Source organism: Ochotona curzoniae, unplaced genomic scaffold (genome assembly GCF_017591425.1).
Source record: "Ochotona curzoniae isolate NIBS_2020 unplaced genomic scaffold, NIBS_Ocur_1.0 contig_430, whole genome shotgun sequence".
Lineage (NCBI taxonomy): Eukaryota > Metazoa > Chordata > Mammalia > Lagomorpha > Ochotonidae > Ochotona > Ochotona curzoniae.
In genome coordinates, this window is record NW_024466219.1 from 23843594 (window position 1) to 23859968 (window position 16375).

Sequence of the window (16375 nt, forward strand, 5' to 3'; positions counted from 1 at the left end):
CAGAAGCATAACTTAGGAAATGGCTTGTGCTCATTTTCAGTTGAGGGAGACTGATGGCTGAACAAACACATGTCTAAAAACTGATGCAAGATAGATAGAGTAGAATTCTATGCAGCCTTAATAAGAGTGAAAGAATATTAACAAGTTAGAGATGGGTCCCAAATGAAATAAAACCATGAAGCACAGCATTACATGAGCCTCATTCAAGTGCATATCAGAATTCCTTTAAATTAAATTGAGGTACAATGTCATAAACACCAATGCTGCATTGATACATCTATACGTTGCTGATGAGGAATAAAAATCTATTGTTTGGAGGCTGGTGGTGAAAAAAAATCCACATCCAACAGACTCTGATAGGCTCCGGCCTGTGCCTCCCTCACCATGCACCAGGCTGTCACTGGATTTCCAGGGCTGAGCAAATGTTGAAGCAGCTTTCCTCCCCTTGGGGCTAAATCCATCGGGGATTTTTTATAATTTAAAAGGTATAAAAATGCGTAACATGCTATATAAATTCTGGCTTCCTATTTGAAGTTCACAAATGGAAATGAAAAATGGGGACAATCAAATAAATGATTAACTTTTAATAGTATTCCAATTAAATCTGGAGGAAGAGAGCTGAAAGCCCTGTTTCTCATGATTGTAGTCTTTCCCTCTGTCCTTTCTTAGTACAAAAGCAGGGAGAGTAGAATGATGGAGCCCAAAGAATTCTTAAGCCACATCTTTGGTTACTTTGTGCAAGAGATTCTATCTACCTCATTTCTAAAGTAATTTCAAATAAAAATATATATATATTAATTATTTCAGAGAATCAGGCATGCACAGCGAATGACAGTCTTCAAAGACCCACATAGATTATATACAGAAGTATGGACTAATCTTTAGAATACCAGTACTCCAATTCTCCTTATTTATACAATAGATAAGATTATAATACCCCCGTGGCAACTATGACTATAGCCTCAAAACCAATGAGGCAAAAGTGACCCCATCAAGGAGTCCAATCATTCCTTCCCACAAAGGCATGACATATAAGGAATGTTCTGAACTTTTCACTATTTAAACACCAAGAGAATAAAACTACGCCACAAGGCAAAAACTTCTACATTCCAGCTGGATTTAAATAAGATGTCTCATGCCATTTGACAAAACAGAGGCCTCCAATGAAGTGCTCCCAGACTGGGACAACTGCAGTACCACCGGGGTTGATTTGCGTAGTCTATAGCTGTCACGTCTCTCCGAAGTTCAAGTTGTGGCCTCGAGCCTTCCAGTGGCAAACCACCCCAAAAGACATTCTTGTCCCATATGCACGGGACACCCAATCTTGTTCCCCATAGCATTCCCAGAGAGCTGGGAGACCTCCTGCCTCCCTAAACAGTCCATTTAAAAGTGCACGTAAGTAAGGACCCTAAAACACAAACATAGTCCCTGGCACACAAAGCAAAGAAGCGGGGAGGGGGTTGAGTACGGAAGTAATCTTTGAGGGGTTCAGTATCTCACAATAACCATAGCCTCTGAAACAGAACATAAGCTTGAACATATTGAAATCAATATATACTTGATTATTCCTAAAGAAACAATATTAAACAAATACAGAGCCCAGGCAATAGGATCAAACTCCAAACACCTGCTCCAGAATCTCAGCTCCCTCATTAGCATGAGGACATCAGCAAGAATTATAATCTTTCTCAGACTACATTTCTTCTGTAAAATGGGAAATCCCTACCATGGGGGGGGCAACATATGGATTACCAGAAAAAATTAAAATCAAACCAGAGCTCATAGCGGATGGCCTAAGATACGGTAAGCTCTCAAGCATGTGTGTTGTTAGTTTGACCCTCAAAATCTTTGCTATTCACTTTGAGGCAGACTATTCAAGTTTCATATCAACAGCAGAAGAAAAAAAATAACTACTTGGTAATGAGGTATCTGTATGTGAAATAACTTTTTGTGGCACCTTAAATACATTCCCAAATGGCCTAATGTCAAGAAAAAGCGTACAAAGAAGGAACTCTTCGCTACTGCTTAGATTATAACTTGTAACTTTTGTTTAATACTCTGCATTAATGAGGAAGCTTCTTAGGATAACATTGCAACAGAAAGTGCAAGAAATAGCAGCGAGGTCAACACAGTTCTATTAACTGTCATCTCACAAAAAAATATTTTCCTTGAATACCATTAAAGCATTCTCTTCCTGTCTTTGTTCTGCCTTTTGAAGGCAGTAGGAACCCAAATTTTCCCACCAATAATTTCTGTTTTCAGCTCGGCAGCATAATGAGATTAGACTTGAGTAAAAAAAAATCACCTTGGCAATGTCTTCTTAAGAGATTTTTACAAAAGATATTTTGCTAGGATCAATTGTACTAAGCAATTGTTCTTTAAGCACAAACACATCCACTTGTCATAAGATACACTGAATAGACTTATATTTAAAAGAAAACCTGCAACAAAAATGCAATAGTTATTAAATCAACACTTTACTAAAACAGAAAGTATGAAAGAGGAAGGTTAACCAGATAAGTCAGAGGGCCCTTTGTCACTCTGGCTGTTAGGGTAAACCCAGAAGACTTAGAATTCCCACTGTCGTCCGTAAATCAAGACTCAAGCCAGAGCTGCAGGAAAATAGCACTGGGTCCTTTTTCTTTATAGACTGAGGGTTCAGAACAACTGGTTGAAACAATGTCATGATTGCTAAGAAAAAATGCATAATGTCCTCCTAACATACATTAGTATATGTGTAGATAGATAGATAGATAGATAGATAGATAGATAGATAGATAGATAGATAGATAGATAGCCTTCTCTAAAGTGTAGAAATAGGGGCCAATGTTATGGCACAGATATGAGCACAGGTCTGAGTCTCAGATGCTTGATTTCTGATCCAGTCCTCTGCTTATGTGCCTGAGAAAGCAGAAGATGATGGCTCAGGGATATGAGCCCCTGCCACACGTGTGGGAGACCTGGATTTAGCTACAGCATCTGGCTCCAGTCTGCTTGACCCAGGCCTGGCTAGTGTGGCCGTGTGAGAAGTGAATGACGGCATGGAAGATACCTGTCTGTTTCTCTTTCTGTAATTCTGCCTTTCAAATAAATAATAAGTCCAAAAAGAGAAAACAACTTCTATTTCAAAACAAAAACAAAACACAAAACAGACTATAAAGATTGTTCTAAGAAAAACAATGAAAAGGACCATGGGCCTTCTAATGTGGAAGAACACTGACCTCTCTCTCCATTCTCCTACCATGCTCCTATGTCCTTCCACTCAAAAATCTGTTCAACATAGGTCAGCCCTATTAGTTCACTGCTCAAAGCAAAACAGAGTCTACTCATCCAAACAGCCTGGCAATTCCTGAAGGATTTGAGATGCTTTGTGCAAAGGATTAAGGTTGGACACGGATGACCCAAGATCGTTGAAAGTTAGTGTCTTCAGTCTTGTCATTTGTCCATCCACTGCTCCTGATACATCCTGCTTACTGTGACTTCCAATCAGCGAGAGACCGAGCAGTCTGCTGAGAGTGCTGTAAGAGACTTGCTGGGACCACTCTCCATCATTATCTGTCTCCGCACCTTCAGCCATCTCCAACTCCAGATGAGTAGCCCACTTGTCCCACATTAAAATCCTAGGGAACCCCCCCAATCAATGTCATTGCCTAACTACCTTGACTTAAAACTTTGAAATAAGCCCACAAGTTCGACTATTTCCTCACATCTCTACATATCTTTTCTATTTCCTCTACCCTCAAATGAATATTTCAGACGAGTACAGGCCTGCTGAGCAGAGGTACGGGCAATTGGCCATCGTGTGAAGCAGAAAAGAACCCTTTTGTCCAAGACAGCAACAAGCTTGATGTAGATAAGAATAGCCAGGGAATACGACACGCTTTATTTTTATTTTTAGCTATTTATTTTTGAAAGCCAGAGAGACAGAAAAACCTTTCATTTGCTGGTTTACACATCAAATGCCCGCAACAAAGCTAACCCAGCCAGAAACCAGCAGCATGAAATTCAATCATGGTCACCCATGCCAGTGTTAGGGACCCAACTACTTGAGCCATCATCTCTTCCCTCCTAGGTGTGCCTTATTGTGAAGCTGAAATTGGGAGCAAAGCTATGACTTGAACTCATCCTCTCCAAATGAAACATAGGTGTACCACAAGTCACCTTAACCATTGTACCACTAACACCTGCTCAAATCTGATTGCTATTCTTATTTGTACTTTATCTGCCACGGACCTTACAGAGTTCCTTATCTAAATAACTAAATCTAAAACAACCTGGATCCCCTTTTTCTATAGCAGGTAAAACTTTTAAAAATATTTATTTATTTTTATTGCAAAGTCAGATATACAGAGAGGAAGAAAGACAGAGAGGAAGATCTTCTATCTGTTGATTCACTCCACAGGCGGCCACAATGGTTGGAACTGAGCCAGTCCAGTCAGGAGCCAGGAGCTTCTTCTGGGTCTCCCATGTGGGTGCAGGGTCCCCAGTCTTTGGACTGTCCTCTACTGCTTTCCCAGGCCACAAACGGAGCTGGATGGGAAGCGGGACCACTGGGATTAGAACGGGTGCTCATACGGGATTCTGGTATATGCAAGGCAAGGACTTTAGCTGCTAAACTACCACACCGGGCCCTATAGTTTGTAAATTTTTAATGTGATAATTGAGCCTTAATACATTTAGTAACTCTTTCAACACTGCATGATGGCTTATTCCAAATGAACCTTCCCGATCTCTGGTTTTATTTCATCTTTAACAGAAGAACTGAAGAATCAACTACATTATTTTTATCATCTGCCTGAAACTGCCATGGTTATACCTTGTAGGGTTTTAAGAAGTGGGTGGAAAAGGGTACACATAACATTGAGCGGCTCTGTAATTGAAACATACTTTAAAGAACTCAGATCAGATATGAAAGTCAAGAAAGAGCCTCAATGAAGCACGCAACCACTATGTTGCTAATGACTATTTCCTCTCCCAGAGGAAGTATTTAGACGGTATTTAACATTGTAGAAGCTTCCTCTTCTTCCCTTTTTACTGCTGTCAATACTTTTATTTTAAAGAAAAATGGAACAACACTTCAAACAAAATCTGATTGGTAGCAATCACAGCAATCTGTGATGAGATTTTAAATGCCCAGGAAAGTAAAACCATACTGACTGCATGCACTTCAATAAATTGACAGGAGGTGGTACGAAACGTGAGGAGTTATAGAGAAGTTTTTCGAACGTGAGCAAAAACACACAATCAATATTTCCGCTCCTAGTTACTCAAATGCTTATTATTTGCTTTACTGCTCCTTTAATTATCATTTCCATGAAACTTCAACAAAAGTAATCTACTTCCAGCTTTTAGGAGGTAGGTGAAAAGCAATCAAAGGCATTTGCTAAAACTTACACAAGAGCATACTTCATTCTCCATGCCTGTAAAGGCAGAGTTCCATTGTAATGCCAATCTCACTGACTTCAGCATCTATATATTCAGCATCCCTAAAGAGTCTATAGGTTATCCACGAGTATAATGTCTCTGCAGGAATTATATGTCTAGTGAAAGTCAGATAATTTGGTGTGTATATACATATGGGTCTTTTGCTCAACTTCAAGATAGAGAAAAAGAAATATGGTTCTGACTGTCCCGCTGTACTGATGGGAATAGAGACCCTTAAAGCTGAGTGGATATGCTAAATGCTAACTGGAATCAAAAGCTAAAGCACAATAGATTGTCAGGCACATGAGAGAAACTCCACAAGTGTGTGTTGAGGGTTTACTATAACTGATTTACTATGACTTTCCACTGTGTTGTCTCATTGAATTTTCATAGAAAAATGTTGCACACCTGAGCAAGGGCTATGGGGCTATGGGAACCTGGTGCACCTTCAAGAGGAAGACATTTTGTTATGCATCTACAACAGGTCCACATCAAAAGCTTAAAAACAAAAATGGGGGTTGGGGCAGCAATTGTGCACCTGCTCAATATGCCAACTTCCCACATAGGAGAGGCCAGGACTGAGTCCTGTCTCCATCTTCTGATCCAGTTGCCATGCACCTGAGGAAGCAGCAAACGATCATTGAGATAAGTGAATCTTTTTACCATTTGTAAGACCTGGATGGAGTCCCAGGCCTAACTCTAACTGTTGCAGGCATTTGGGAGTGAAATTAATCAATTTTTTCTGTCTTTCTCTCTGTGTCATCTCAAAATAAATAAGGGGGAAAAGACAAAATTTCAATGTTCAAATGAAGTTGGTAGATTTCTCATATGTCTTCTCGCCCATTTTAATGTGTGTGGTTTGCCCAGCCTTCTGGTGTAACATCTGCTTTGTCTCCTATTCTTCCTTCTCTTCCCCTTCGCTTTACTTTTGACATAATGAATGAAGTGCTTTCTTTTTAAACAAGAAAGAAGTCTTTTTTTTTTTCCAAACTATATTGGTGAAAACTGCTTAGGTGGAAATTTCTTTTCTTCTTCCTTTTTACGCTGTTGTCTCTCTTCATTTGACCTAAGGTCAGGCATCAAAGATGTCCTCAGAAAATTTCCAAGCAAATTCTCATCTAGGGATTGCATTCTTTTGGAAAGTACCTTCAAGGCCACTGACAGTGCCAAAGGACAACACATTTACGTCAACTTTGGTGTGGTCCCCAATCAACATGCTAGAGGAAATATTCAGCTTTGAGCTCACAGCATCTCCTGCTAATAGGGTGCCATATCCTGTGTCTACATGGGATCTCTTGGTCTTTATTGAAACCTCACAGTATGAGTCAATCTCCAACCCTGTATTTACAAATAATTAGATTGAACTCAGAGTCTTGAAGAAGTTAAACAATTGCCTCTTATCCATGAGCAAGGTCAGGTCTTGATTCTGGACTCATCTAACCCTAAAATTGAACCCACGTTATCTCTGACAGTAGCCCTTGTCGATCTTGTCCAAAATCCAGACCACATGGTAGGGTAAGCACTTAACTTGCATAATCTTATCCAGTATTCACACCGCTTTATTTGCAAATATGATTATGGATGCCACCACTCTGCAGGTGATAAGATTGAAGATTACAAAGTTTAAGTAACCGCATTTTGTTCTAAGATGAAGTATGTAGCACACTTTCTTGGCATGATATAACTAAGCCAGTTCTGTGTTCTGCCAGATCTGTTTACACTCTGGCAATGCACTCTGGTGCGGAGGCTGATCTGGGCAGAATATAGTGTTATGTGTTACTATGGGTCTTTTGTTCACCTAACAGAGCACAAGAAAAACACCTGATTTGCCAAGATTAAGTCCTTTGTGTCAATAAACATAAGAACATTCTTCATTCCCTTGATCAGTGGATTCTTACCTACATAAAAACAGTTATCGCTGTCATGCAATGTATCTGTTTGCCAGTGACAGAGAAAACTGAACCACTACATCCTGCAAGAGCCTTTAAATAACCAAGGAGAAAGATCAAAATAAAAATAAGTCTTGACGAGATTTATAGGTGCCCTTTGATTAGTTCCCATTTTTTCCTTCAAATAAACAATACCTGAAAAAAAATGAAAAGCGAATGTTGGGACGAGATACCACGTAATAGATGGGTTTTCCCTGACATGCGGTATGGTATAATGTTGAAAAAATAATACTGTCCCATCATTCGTGACGTTTACCAGCAAACTTGGGCAGAAAGAAAGATGAAGAGGATTTTTCAGGACCCTTAGTGGTAGCACCAGTTGGGTTGAGCCAAATATCACTCGTTTAACAGCACTTCTCAAAGTTTTGCTATGGTGTGACATTCTGTTGCTTTCTCCAACACAACAATCTGTTTCTTTCTCTTCGCCTCTTTTATTTCAACTGGTAATAATTCTTGGATCCACAAACTCTAAAAAGCATTTTTTTTCCCCCAAATGGTTAAGATGCTGTGTGGGAGGTATGCATTTCATACCAGAGGGCCTGGGTTCAAGTTTCAGCTCTGGCTCCCAATGTCAGCCTCCCCATTCTGTGTACTCTAGGAGGGAGCAGGTAATGCCTGAATTAGTTGGATCCCAACTACCCATGTGGATTCAGTTTCTGGCTCGTGACTTTGGCCTGGCCTAGACTAGGCTACTGAGGCCTGGGAAACGAACCAGCAACCAGCAATAATAATAACAATAATAATAATAATAGATAAAATTTTAAAATTTAGAAAAATTAAAAAACCCTTACTGGATACCACTCTGGTGCTAATGAATGAGAAAGTGTGTCTTGCAAGAACGTATTATTCACAGTGTAATGCAACTAGAAGTATTTACCCACTAAGCCGCTGTTTCCCTTTCACATTCCCACCTACAGTCATATATCTTTGAAAGCCATATGCCTCATTTAGCAGAAATTCAAGCCCACAAAACTAAGGATTACTATTTTCTCAAAGAGTCAGAGTCTCATTTTCCTATAAATCACTTACTTAATGAAAGCTTCTTCATTTCCCTTAGGTGACACTAAAATACACTTGGTTAGTTGAATAAAAATACCTGTTAAAGGAAAGATGGTTCCTATCAAAGCTGTGGAAATTTGATTTCATTTCAGATTCCAGAATTAATGCTGTTTGTTGGTGTAAATAGATTTTTGTCTGTAAATTTCCAGACCTGCTGTGCCATCAGCCTGTATGGACTGCTGTGGTCAACATGGGGGTTGTAGCAGCAAATTGTATTATGAACTGGTAATTGAATTGAACAGGTTTACATTTGAATAGATTTACTACATCATGATCTCTGACATACTGCACAGGACTGAAATCCCTCTCCATCCATAAAGATACATTTAAGACAGTATCATTCTCTCCAGGCCCTGAAAGGAAGTCTTGAGCCAAGGAGATGGCCACACATAATGGTGCATTTATATGCAGGGTGTAATGCAATATTTCACCGCATTTTTTAAGTACAAAGGAAGAAGAATACTCTATATTTACTCATATCTAACCCATTCTTTCTATGTGAAGCAGGACAAGCTTAGAGAACTGGATTCCCATTCAAGTGGATATAAGGGAGTAATGGAAAATAAATTATTATTTGAGTATCTCAGCAACAGCAGCAATTCCCTTGAAAACAGATCCTCTAACGGCTTGATAGCAGCAACTGAAGAGGTGTGAATTATAGATAAGCACTGCCCCATTTACTTTCACCAACAATGTTTAATTAAACATAGTTCACACCTCTTCATCCACTCTTACCACCCCCATTCGGTATCGCTCCTGCTAGAAACCACAAGGAGGCCTTTATTTAAGGGAAGACTTTTTTCCCCTCTGGCTTCTGAAACTTGGCAGGACAAACAGTTGAATAAATTATAGTAATACAACCAAACTCATCAAAAAATCCTGCCTGACTAGAAATAAAGGCATATCTTCATATTTAGTTTCTGAAAATAATGTTCTAATCTAGAACACATCAACACGAAGTGTTCACTGATATAACACTTTTATGATGTTTTTAAAATATTGATTTGCTTTTGGAAAATGATTCCTGAACTTTTAAGGGTTTGAAACTATTCTTAATAAATCTAGGAAGGAGTGCAAAGTTTAGCTACAGTTTCTACGGCCCACCAAAGTGGCAGTATAATTACAAGCCAGGAAAGTGACAGCTGATCGCTTGCTACATTCTTTTGTTTGTTTCTGTTTCGGGCTGAAGACAATTGCTAAGATAAAGCTTTCTACTTCCACGAAGTAAGTTATAACTATCGTCCAAACTGAAAAAGAAAAGTTGAGGCTGGCATGGTGGCATAGCAGGTAAAGCTATGGCCTGCGATGCCAGTACCCCCAAGAGCCCCAGCTTCTCCACTTCTGATCCAGGTCCCTGCTAATGTGCCTGGAAATGCAGTGGAATATAACTTAAGTTCTTGGGCCCTTTCACCCACATGGCAAACCTGAAAGAAGCCCCTGCTCCCTGGGTTCGGAGTGCCCACCTGTGGCCTTGGCAGCCATTTGGGGAACAAGCTAGCAGGTGGGAGATTGCTGTTTCTCCCTGTCTCTCTCTGTAACTCTATCATTCAAATAGATAAATAAAATTTTAAAGAAAGAGGAAAAGAAAAAAAAAAACTTTTTTGTTGTGTTTTACTGCTTGGATCTTGTTGAATTTAATCAAAAAATGTCCACCTGATGTTTTTAGTTAGGTTTTCTCTAGCAAGAGAGTCTGGCATGTGGAATGACCTCAAAAAAAAAAAAAACATTTATGAAGATAAAACATACTGATTGAAAAATCCCAACTTAACCAAAGCCTATACAGTAAAAGTATCCCCCATACTCCTGGCCATTGCACAGGTAAAACCATATCACAAATCTTCATGTATCCTTCCTCCTACTTCTTTGGAAACATAATTAATAGTACGTGTGTGTTAACCTTCTACCATTCTTTGCTCTGTTCTCTCTCTTTCTCTTACACACACACACAGACACATACACACACACGACTTTCCAAAAGCTCATGGAAAATGGAAGTAAAGGATAGGCTTCTTCTGGGTGCAGAAACTATGTAAAACCCATGCACAGAGGGGGCCATCAGACAGCTCATAACAATAAATGTTATAAAGAAACTATGCATAGATTCCAGCATTTGTTTGCATCAGATTATCTTTTAAACTTCTTTTCCACGATCTTTTAAAATCTTCTAGTGTGTGAATAAGTTGTGTGTGTGTGTGAAATCATACTAGTAGACATCTTTTTTACTTTATAATTCGCAGTACATCTTGGTCATCTTTTCGTAAGACTTTAATTATGAAGTTCTACACCCCTTTGTATACAGTTCTTTTTCAAGGTGAGAAGCCAAGCTGAAGAGGAGAAGAAACTGGGCTCTTCTTTTGACCAGACAGGTGCGAGGCAGAGGAATCCCACATGAGTTCCATGCACACAAATACCGTCTGATCTACTCATCACTCCGTAACTTTGCACATGGCAACAATCTTAGAATAAGCCAAGCAAAAGTGTTAGATCGAGCAACGACATCCCCAACCGCAAGCCTCTGGCTCATTCTTGGGGAAGTAATACATGAATCTATCCAGGTTCAGAAATTTAGAATAGGGGCTTTCCAGTAGCAATAAAATATACAAACTGATAAGACCAGCCCCAGGAACCAAACCCATCCATACCAGGCAACAGAAACAACACATTTCAGCATTTAATTAACCTAATTTTCTTTCAGAATCTGATTACGATATTTTTGTTCTGTTGTTCATATATATTTCTAAACTCTGGTAAAATCTGTAATGAGAAGGAAATAAAAATCTAAACGCAATGTGTAAATTTCACACTTTCATACACACCCACATCCCGTTCAAAAAAAAAAAACCTAAAACACCTAAAAGTAAGTGGTAAATTTCCCTCAAAAAATGAGCAAATTTTCTCCATTTGTAAGCTGATATGTTAGTTACACCAGATATGCTTAAATGAACAATTTAGAACCTTCATGTGTGGAATAATTGAGGAGCATCTAAAATCAGTAAGTTCCGTTCGTGGTTTCACCTCTTATTAACTATGTGACTTAGGCTTCTGGTTAGAGAGAGCATAAGCCTACTGTTATTATTTTGTATTTACTCCTATTATCCCCAGTGGGAGACAATTTTAATATTTTATAGCAAGGTCTTTATTATTAAAAATAAGTACAAGTATTAAGGTTGGAAATGGGTGGAGAGTGTTTTAAACCTAATGTTAAGATTTGAAAAATAAGTCTCTCTGTGAAACTAGCAATAAATGAGAAAAAGGACAAAAAGGCAACAGCAGTAGCATCTGGCCTTGCCTTCCACTAATGGTAGAGGCAAGAGCAGAAGAGGCAAGCGCACCTGCTGGACTGAACCGCACCTCAGATACGCCCTACTGGTTCCCTTTTGTGTGTGTCAAGCAGTTGGCCACGGGGACTCGCGAAGTTCAGGGCAAAGAAGCACCACCCCATTGGATGCTGGGTACTCACTGTCACCCCATCTCTTTCTGGTTTCTCTGATGTGTCTCCCTGCCATGCCAAGCACCCTCTGCGCCCCTCCCGTCCCCTCCCGCCCCCATGTGAAAGCGGAGACACTCGCAGAGCGCCTTACCTTCTTTGAGCATGCCCACTTTCAAACACTTCATGAAGCGGCAAGCCTGGCAGGATTTACGTCTGCGCTTCGTGATTTCGCACTCGTTTGTGGCAGGGCAGCTGTATTCTATATTACCTAAAACAGAGTGTGAGGAAAAGCAGCTGTGAGACTCAGGAGGAGACCCAGGACGAGACTCAGGACAAGACCCAGGACGGACTAGCACCTCCAAGGCAGCGGGCACTCTGTCACTGCAGCCCGGCTCCGCAGGCTCTAACCCACCTGCGCCAGTCCCAGGAGAGACAGAGAATGTGAGAACTGCCTCGGAGCTGGATATGGATGCTGGTCCACAACCTCTGAAAATGCAGCCAGCAATGAGGACACACATGAAGAAGCTCCTCTGAAGATTTTACATGAATTTTAAAAAGATTTATCCATGTAACTACTTAGTTATTATTTAAAGGCAGATTTATAGAAATAAGAAAGATTTTTTTTTCCATCTGCTAGTTCACTCCCCAAATGGTTGCAGCTGCAGGAGCTAGGCCTGCCCAAAGCCAGGAACACAGAGAGTCTTTCAAAGTCTCCCACATAGGTACATGGGTAACAAGAACAGGCATCTTAGCAAGTAATCACATGAGAAGTGGAGCAGTCAGAACTCAGACTGGCACCAACATGGGATGTTGGCACTGTACGAGGAGGCTTAGCCTGCCACACCACGGAGGCAACCCTTAAGATCATTCTGTTCTTTTATAAAACGAATCTACGTGGAAGCTTTTGGGATCTTTTTGTTTGAAAGACTAAAAATGCTACACTTAGTCCATCATTGCAGAGTATCAGTCCCTCAGAATCTGAGGACCTAAAAGAAACATTTAGTTGGATTATGGGTCATAAAATGCCAACAAAAGGGCTGTATTATCATGGATCCTATATATAGATATACTCTCAATGCTTTGGTATATCAGGTGTATTGCCTCTGTAACATTCAGCAGCCTAAACTTCACTGGGAAATGTTCAGCAGTCTAATTTGGGGGCTGGGGTGAGTCCCTAGGGAGCAGGCACACGAATGGAAGGAACTGCTGCAGCAGCCACCGGAGCCTGGCAGCACAGTGCTGTGCTGGGTGGACGGTTACTGAGGGTCACCATTATCTGCATATTTAACGCCAAGCACTCAAACACCGTGACAACGCTACGCACTGGAAAATCTAGTTGAAGTCATACTCTTACTGTTAGACGTTTCACCGTTCATGGTAGTACCTCCATGTCTGACATGCAAAGTGGATAACCAGAATCTCCGAACAGCTTCAGTTAGTCGCCATGCCGGTGTGCGGGAAACATTTAGGAGCTGCTACCGTTTGGTGAAGCAGTTGTCTTTCAAATAAAGCCTCCTTCCCCATCCACTCCGTCACACAGTGCTCGGAGGCCTTTCGTTACTTCCTAACCCTTCCCCCTTGTGATTAAGTGCATTAGTATCTTAATGAAAATGCATTCTGTTTATTGTCCTCCTGGGAAGGGGGAGGTCATCACACCAAATGCATAAATTGTCATCAGAGACGGTCCGAGCATAATTGCAATTTTGCTGCTCCATGTGCGCGGTACTCAGGGTCCAGCCAAGTCCCCTGAAACATTCACAGTGATTAGTAATTAGCATAGAGTCTGCCTGGGACCACAGCATTGATGAAATATTTCAGAGTTAATCACACTTTGTAAACACTGATTTATATTGACTACCTTTCTCCAGACTGATGTCTTCTCATTAACTATCGCATTAGTGGATTGCAGGATCGTACAAAGACTCAACTACTCAGCAACTGCTAATTCAACAGGAAGTAGCACCGAACCACTTACAACTACAGAAAACCAGTTAAGCATGCGTGACTTAAAAAAAAATGATCTGTGCATTACAACTAGAGATGAGCCTATCAAAACTCTTTGACTAAATTAGCATCCTCACTGGGGGCGTTTATAGTAATAAAAGCAACCATTTTTAACATGAGGTTATGTCAAAGGAATAATAGGAAATGCACCCACAGAAGCAGATACCATCACCTGTCTCAGAGACACTACTGATGCTTGGCTTACACAAAATCAAAGTGGAATAAAGCAGAAGGGCTGGAACATGGCTGAGAAGAAAAGGCTTTATATCTGAACTTCAGATGACCCTCTCTTCACGGCAGGGTTTTTTAAAACCATACCTGAAGATTTCATTTTGCATCAAATGGGTGGTGTTAGGTTTTTTTTATTTTCCCAAGGGTTAATTAGTATTGTAACAACCAGGCCCATGCTCATTTTGCAGCTTTGCCTGTAGGAGATGTGAAAAGACACACGGGCCTTTGCTCTCTGAGGAAGGACTCAACAGTGCTGGTGTGAAAGGACCAGCCACTGAGCACTCCTTCTCTACCCTGTGCCTGCAAAGTCAGTAATAATACTACGCTTGATCTTAGCCAAAAGGCCGAGGAGCGATTGCAAAGTCAATATTAATGCTTTGCTGACTCTCCCTAATGGAGGCCTGAGCACTAGCCCATTCCTTTAATCCAGCTCTGGAAAGTTCCATCAGGATGACCCCCCACCGCAGAGAAATATCATCTTTCTTTTCCCACGAGTTCTTCCTTCTCGTCAAAAATTGTATCCCCATCCTTCACATCAACACATCAGTCAGGCGGGTGGGAGTCTACTCCTGGACGTGGCAATTTAAACTCCCATCACGAATTTTGCCAGCACTTGCTCCCACCTAATCCTTGCTACATACCACTGTCACATTCCTCTTCTGGTGGCTGCTTTATCATGTCACTACCCTAATTAAAGAGAAAAGATCAATAAATTCTCCTGCCCTCCTGAATCAAATGTGTAACAGTAGACTAGCAAACAAGCTGCTCTGTCAATCCTACTCTCACCTACTTTTCCAGAAATATTATCATTATTACCTCACATGAACTTTCTGCTGCAGCCAATTCGATTTATTCATTTTTTGTTACATGTCTTTCAGACTTCCCGCTGGGAATGATCTATCTTTGCCCCTCTTTACTTCTTAAAATTATTTCCAAGCCTCAATGTTCAACTCCAGTTCCAGTCAAATCTTATACGAAATTTTTCCAGACCAGCCTAGGGGAAAATGATGTCTTGGTTTTCAGATTATTTTTCAGGTGTTGTCATCAAGCGAGAGAGAGAGAGAGAGAGAGAGAGAGAGAGAGAGAGAGAGAGAGAGAAGCCACATTTTGTTCACCTTTTCACATGCTAATTACCCAATAGATAGTGAGATACTAGAAGACAAGGGTCAATTTCTTATTCAAGATAAAGATCTTCTACCCATTGGTCAGCATTGGATCAGGCACTGCAGCACTATGACAAAGCTAGCATCCCATATGGGCACTAGTTCAGGTCATGGCAGCTCCACTTCTGAACCAGCTCCCTGTCAATGGCCTGGGAAGGGCAGAGGAAGATGGCTCAGGCGCTGGAGAGGCTGCTACCCACGGGGAGCACCTGGAAGAAGTCCCTGGCTTTTGGCTTTGGTCTTACCCACTCCCAGCTGCTGCAGCCACTCCAGGAGTGAATCAGTGGATGGAAGATGCTTTGACCAATCGATGGATTGATCTCTACCTCTTTTCCATAACTCTGACTTTCAAATAAATAAGCAAAACTTTAAAAAATATATATATTAGAAATATTAGGCCAACACTAAAGTTTATACATTTATAACAACTTGACATTTTCCTGTTAATTCAAGTTCATTATTATGAACACCAGCTATGGTGGTGTAATGGATCAAATGATCTTATGATGTATGAGGAAGCAATATTAAAATTAGGAAGAAAACCAATCCCCAAATAATTCAAGAAGAGAGAAAAACCACAGCACAGATATACAGAGGGGAAAAAGAAAAGGAGAACTGGTAAAATTTCCCAAATGCTGAAAAGTGACTTCGGAGGTGGGTCGGAGGCAGGGGAGGTGGGGTCGGAGGCAGGGGAGGCGGGGTCGGAGGCGGGATCAGGGGTGGGGAGGCGGGGTCAGAGGCGGGGCGGGGTCGGAAGCCAGGTCGGAGGCGGGGTCAGGGGCGGGGTCAGAGGCCAGGGCTGAAGCTGCCACTGGTGAAGGCAGTCCCACATCACAGCTGGCTGAGTTCCCCTTCGGATCCGGCTCCCTGCCGAGACACCCAATGCCGGTGCAAGTACTCCATCCCCGCCACCCCGAGGGAGACCCAGTGACCCAGGCTTGCCACTGCAGCTTGGCCACTGTGACCAATCTCCCTCTGTCTTTTGAGTAAGTACATCTTAACAAAACAAACAAAAAACAGGAGAAAAAGGAAGCTTTCAAAAAATAAAAATGCATAGCAATGAAAGGAGAGAACATCAAGGCAAAATTACAAAAAAAGAAGCCTTCTGAGGAATA

At 41.1% G+C, this 16375-nt stretch overlaps 1 protein-coding gene across 1 annotated transcript in view; it reads right to left on the reverse strand.

The window, feature by feature from the left end:
• ESRRG (estrogen related receptor gamma) overlaps positions 1-16375 on the reverse strand; it is a 227056-nt gene that overhangs the window by 139388 nt on the left and 71293 nt on the right. The window contains exon 3 of the mRNA XM_040985312.1: positions 12014-12130. Within this exon, the coding sequence (XP_040841246.1) occupies positions 12014-12130 (117 nt within the window). The remainder of the gene's footprint in view (positions 1-12013; positions 12131-16375) is intronic.